Source organism: Tiliqua scincoides, chromosome 14 (genome assembly GCF_035046505.1).
Source record: "Tiliqua scincoides isolate rTilSci1 chromosome 14, rTilSci1.hap2, whole genome shotgun sequence".
NCBI lineage: Eukaryota > Metazoa > Chordata > Lepidosauria > Squamata > Scincidae > Tiliqua > Tiliqua scincoides.
This window is the reverse complement of record NC_089834.1, coordinates 11,622,878-11,628,877: the sequence shown is the minus strand read 5'-3', so window position 1 is coordinate 11,628,877 and position 6,000 is coordinate 11,622,878. Positions and strand designations below refer to the sequence as shown.

General features: G+C 52.3%; 1 protein-coding gene across 1 annotated transcript in view; it reads right to left on the bottom strand.

Moving 5' to 3' along the window:
- Positions 1-319: 319 nt before the first annotated feature.
- The window catches only part of MN1 (MN1 proto-oncogene, transcriptional regulator), a 30,455-nt gene continuing 24,774 nt past the window's right edge, over positions 320-6,000 (bottom strand). Inside the window, exon 2 of the mRNA XM_066609977.1 lies at positions 320-3,738. Coding sequence (XP_066466074.1) covers positions 3,554-3,738 — 185 coding nt within the window. The 3' untranslated portion in view covers positions 320-3,553. The remainder of the gene's footprint in view (positions 3,739-6,000) is intronic.

Below are 6,000 nucleotides of genomic sequence, written 5' to 3'. Positions count from 1 at the left end.
CAAGGCCATCCCCCACTCACTGTGCCCTCCTCTACTTTTGGCAAAGGTGGCCAGCAAGTGGACCCCTCCAAATGTGTGTGTGTAAACCCAGGTCACAATATCCAATCACCACTGTTAACATCATATTTATTGTTATTTAGTTGCTCAGTAAAACATATACAGATATATACAATATGCATGAATACAGAAGACTGCACTTTACATATTTAAAAAAGAAACAAAATAACACTCACTTTTCCATGAGCTTTTGTCACAGTCTTCCAACCAAGCATTGAGAAATGAATTTAAACAAAAGCTCCAAAAGGAAGGGAGGGGAGGGGAGGGGAGGGGAGGGGGAAGGTTACAGATTGCCCTCCACATTAATAATATCTTACATGTGCAATAACATTTGTCAGACTGCGTTGGCAACGTCGTAGGGGTTTTGCAAGGGTGGGGGGAGAAGGGACTTCTTTTTCAGGACTGAGATTCAGCACCAAGTAATACCCTTTTGCTCTAGAAATCAGGCTTCAGAGCTACAGATGCCGAGTAGTGGACACAGATAAACTGCACGTTGGAAGAATCCCCTGGAACCGAATTTGTACCTCCAAGGGGTGGATTGAGGTTCCCCGCTTATGTCTGAACCAACCAACTCTGCTGAGCAGTTCTGGCTCATGTGCCTGGAGACTGTTCAACAAAGCGGTGAAATCCAACTCCAGGCACAGGGAGACCTCTGCTTGCCGGGAATCAGGCCGCTGCTGAAGCAAGCAAGGGAATTTGCCTGGACTCATGGTTGTCATCGGAGGCTCAGCTCTTGACAAGGGAAGGCACGGCCTCTGCAAGAGCACCTGGACAACTCTGATATCGGGCCGCAGCCTGCCTCCTTCCACAGCCCAGGGTGTGTGAACCACACAGAAAGCCACTTGCAGATTTGCTGAGATTTTCCCTGTGATTGTTTTGCTGCAGCTGTTTTGTAAAGCAGACTGTTCTGTAAACCCCCCCAGCACTGAAAACCATGGGAGGGAAAACATTTTTTTTCAAGCTGCCTGAATAGGGTTTTAATCTACTGCCTGTTTCTTTTTAATGCTCTCATTTTATTTATTTTATTTTTATTATTCATATATGATATTACTTCAGTTCTTTTAATATCGGTATTTCATGTGTCCAGTACTGATTTTTCAATGCAGCCTAATTTATGTGTGTGTGAGTTTTGTTTTTCCCCCCCAAAAGAAAAACAAATGCTTTCATATTCTTACGGTGAAAGGAGAGGGACCCGGCCTGGTGACAAGGCCAGCCAGTGGTTCCCGAAGCCCAGAACAGTCAGCAGACCACCCAGCCGCTCAGCAAGGCCTCAGGATTGGTTCTGCTCTCCGAGATCCCCCTCCCAGAGTCAAGCCCTTCAGAGCACCTGGTCAGCACAAATGGGAGTCCTCTGAAACCACTGGTCTGCAGCCACCGCTGCCACCACGCACGGCGGGAGGAAAGACTCCTGCCATGGCTGTGCTGCTGCCAGACGCACAGGCTGCGATGCAGAAGCGGCAGACGGTGGCCCACGAGCATTGTGGTCTAGTTTAGGGCAGAAAAAGCACCAACTCTGGTTTGAACTATAAGAAAATCATTTCATAGAAAAGCAAAGCTAAAAATTTCCCATTTCTTGGGCTGCAAGGGTGGGCCTCCCTTGCCTGGACTCAAGCAAACTAGCTGGATGTTCCCGAAGGGAAACAGAAGCAGTGCGGGAAAGGCTGAGGGAAGCTGCCTGCCTGGAGGTGCAAGGGCTGGCCTTCTCGCAGGCCCAGGGGCTTGGCTCTGCAAAGAAGCATTTGACGGTGTTCTCTCCAAGCAGTGAGACCTCCAGCCCGCTCTGCCTTTCTAGTCCCACACTCATCACCTCTGGAAAACAAAGCGGCCTGGAAATGCAAGACCAAAGGAAAGAGCAGCAGGGGCCATCGGTGGAAAGCAGCCACCCCAAAGGGCGCAGCAAACAGAACAGGCTCTCTCTCAGGGATGCTGTTTTGAAACCCACAATGACCTCCCTTCATGGAGATTCAGAGGGCTCAGTACATTGGCTGGGTGGAACTTGCACTCCAAGGCCGCTTAGAAGCCCCTCAGCTCACCAGCACAGGCACCTCATCCGCGACACGTTGTGTGGACTCCGGCCCCACTGATCCCTGCATTCAGATGGGTCTGAGCATCATGCTGTCATGTTCGCCTGACTGTCTCTTGCGGCCGGATACAGCACTGTCAAGAGAAAGTGTGGACACAGCCCTTGCAGTCCAGGGTGGAAGTGCATGGCCAGCATCAAACCTCAAAAGTAGTTTCAAGCCTCCCAGGTGGCCTTTCAAAAGTCATCATGAACTGGGAGGGTGGCAGCTTCTGAGGCCACAGAACACATGGCTGCTTGTTCTCATTCATGTCCTTCCCCCCACCCCCAACCCAATGCTAAGCCCAGAAACTCTCACCATGTGGATTATGAAAAGGGGGGGAACGGGACTCTGTGCAACCAACAATTCCCAAACAGAGGGAAGCAACTCATCTGCAGGGCCTTTTTAGATTTCCGTGGCAGTGAAGGGAGAGTTGGTCTGGGCCCTACAGCCCAAGTCAAGGGGCCAGGTAGCCTGCACTGCTCCTGCCTGGTCCCTTCCAGCCCCCCTCCATGCCTTCAGACGCCTGTGTCCAATGCAACCACCACAAAGTCACAAACCCAGAGAAAGTGCAGGGCTGAGGTGGACTCCACCTGCCCCCCCCCCTCGGCAAGGTGGCCAGAGTGGCACGGAGGGAAGGATGCACTGCCATCATCACCCAGGTCTGTGATGGGAAGGAACAGGCTCCTGTGGAGAGTTGCAGCCATTTAGCCCTGCCTCTGCACTGCACTTTGTAGGGAGGCTCTGCCTGTCCCCCCCCCTTCAAGAAGAATGGGGGATGGCAGAAAAGAAACCAAGCAGCAAGAATGGGGGTGGGGAAGGGTGACCAGGGAGGAGAGTGGCTTGTAGGCTTCCCCCCTACCTCCCCACTCTCTCTCTCACCTCTCCCTGCAAGGACAAAGCAAAGGCTGCACCCTCCGCTGAGCAATCACAGGCTGGCTGGCTGGCTGGCTGGCAGGAGATGCCAAAGGCCGGCTGGGAGGGAGGGAGGGAGGAAGAGAGTGAGCTCACTGTCGCCCGGGGGCCATTTCATGTTAAGGGGGCACCTACTCCTGGCGTTGCTCATCAGGACTCCCACTGCCATAAGGGTGGAACAAAGAAAAAGCATGAAAAGGGGAAGCGGCCTGCCTTAAGGCAACACACCCCACTTGGGCAGAGGTGGCAGGAAAAGGCCCAGGCAGAAATGTGTGCAGAGCTCAGAGTCCCAGGACCTGTCCTCCAAGCAGGCACCTCTCCAGAACACAGGGGCCAACTGCAGTAGTAACATACCAGGGTGGGAGAAGTGGGGGGTAAACCGAAGGTGAGCTTTATTTTAAATTAACCCTTTCCAGTCTCTATGCCGCTAAGCAGGTACCAACCTAGAAAAATAGTCCAACTAGCAGAAGCGGCCCTTTAAACAGAAAAAGAAAAGAAAAACAGCTCCTTATTTCCCTTCTTCAAGTCAGGGCAGCTACAAAAGTCCCAAATCGGTTGGAGATATCCGAGTGCAGGGATCTCCATGTCGGCACTGCAGTCCGGCCCTTCGTTTCGCCCATGTCGTCCGTGCAGTGGACAGAGAGACACTGCAAGTGGTTGCCAGTCTGTGCAGTGGCCGAGGTCTTGCTCGGGGGGAGGTCGTGGGCTGCAAAGGGTGGACAGAGAGGTTAGGGTCAGCTTGAAGCAAGGACAACGACAACGACAAGCAGGGGCTTGAATCAGGAGCGCCTAGGGGAAATGCTGAAAGAAATCCCAAGACGTGTCCACAGAGTCTCAGGCAGATGGAGGACCAGTCATGTCCAGCCCCTGATGGAAGAGGAGGGACAGCTTCAACGGCCAAGGAGTACATCTTGTCTGCCTGCTAAGAGGTTACCGTCAGAGAACTTCAGGAAAACAGTGCACTTCTGCTTTCCAGTCCCTTGTCTCTAAATGTGCGAGAACCCAAATCCCTTACAGTCGTCTTTAATCCCTTTATTAAAGGGAGTTAAAAGCACACTTGATGATACCACCACTATCCAGAGGCCGCATGCTCAGGAGGTGATGCTCTGGAAATTAACCATGTTACAAGCAGGCAGTCTACAAAAGTTGGCACTGGGGCACTAATGAGGAAGGATGCTGCCCCCCCCGCCCTGCCTGGAAAGAAGCCAGGAACTAGGCTAGCAGGGCACTTGGAACACAGCAAGATCTCCATGGAGGAAAGCAGGCACTTGCCTTACAAGTCATCCTTTGAGAGCAAAGGCACACTCTACCCTATGACATCTAAGCCACAAGAGGTCATAACCCAATGCTGCAGGTTCTCCTCACAGAACGTTACAATGTTGTGTCCACACAAACCATTCCTAAGTGGAGTCAAGGGATGCCAAACTACATTCAGAAAAGGGAAACTTTAAAAACAATATTATATAACTTATTCCACAGTTTTGCTATTTTGCAAGATTGATTTTTCCTTTCCATCTAACCTTGGGGTGACAGTATGTCCCACCCCCTCCCCCAGAAAAATTTATTCCACCAGCATGCCAGGCCAAACAGGACTTTGCCGGACAGAAATGGCTGCAGCCCGTCCTCTTGTTCCCTGGTCTCTCCCATGGCACAGCGTCACTGTGTGCCCCCTCCCAGCTGCAAGCCAGCGAAGTGGCGCAGGAGCAGTGCAGAATCAGTCACGCTCTGTCACACATCTCAGATCTGGTTTCCAACAGACGCACACTTCAGGTAACGCCAAGCTTGGTCTGTGTGAGTTCCATGCAAACTGCCCCACACTCTCAAGCATACTTTTCCAGAAATAGGGGCCAGAAAGTTAAAGGTGGTTTGCGAACATGATGGCCAAGATTCTCAAGCTCCTGCAGAATTGCAGCATGCAGGCAGCCCCTGCCCCGAAACCCAAAGTCTTGGGGTCTGCAGTGCTCGGAAACCATCTCCCTTCCTCAAGGCTGACCAGAAGGATTCTTTTCCATCCATAGCCACAAATCGGAAATGCAAAGGTGCCAGGTTTTCTGGTCAGTGGGTGCTCCCCAATCCCAGAACGTCCTCCTCCTCCGTAGATTCCCTCAGCCTGATAATTTACTCAGAAGACAGGGAAAGCGGCCTTTTGGCGAAACTGGCCCAAGAGCGCTAAGTACGGCAGAAAACAGCTTACAAAACCTTCCCGTCCCAGCAGCAGGAACCTGTGTTGCTTTCCCATGGCTCCCTGCCTCAAGTCTCACCAGCCAAGCAGTCAGAAATGAACCCAAACACACACTGGGACTCCACATACACAGCAGAGGAGATGCATGCAGTCCTTGCCCCAAGATCAGCCCTGCAGGCCCAGACTGCGCTCCCACGCCAGAAATCTCAGACCTTTCCGCTTGGATTTGGCTTGGGGCAGGTTTAGCCCTTCGGCAAGAGGGTGAAAATGGAGAACCCCAGACTCAGTTCCCAACAGGCTGCTCTGCTTATACTGTGGACATTTACCCAAGATCCTGCCATTCTGTCAGATGTCTCCCTCTGATTGAGAGAACCGACCCAAACCAAGGGTTCTAGAATCATGCTTCCAGACGCACCCCCCACTTCCCCCCAGCAATGTACAACAGCACATTTAGAGCCGCCAACCAGTCGGCAGGGAACGCAACACCAAATTGCCCATATCTAAAGATGTGTGCTTCACAAAATTGGTCAGCAATGAACGGATGCCACTGCCGGTTGAGTATGAGGCCAGACTAGAACAAGGGTGCCTGGTCCATGCTCCGGAGGCTTTGAAGAAGAGCAACAGGCTGTTGTGGCCCCTCCCAGCACTGCCACTCCCGGAGGAGAAGCCACGCAAGGACACTCCTTCCTGGGCAGGAGCAGGCCTGAGAAGCAGGCAAGATCACATGGGTCCAAGGAGTACTTGGGCGGCATGGGGGCGGCTCCAATCCAGAAACCAGTTTTCGTC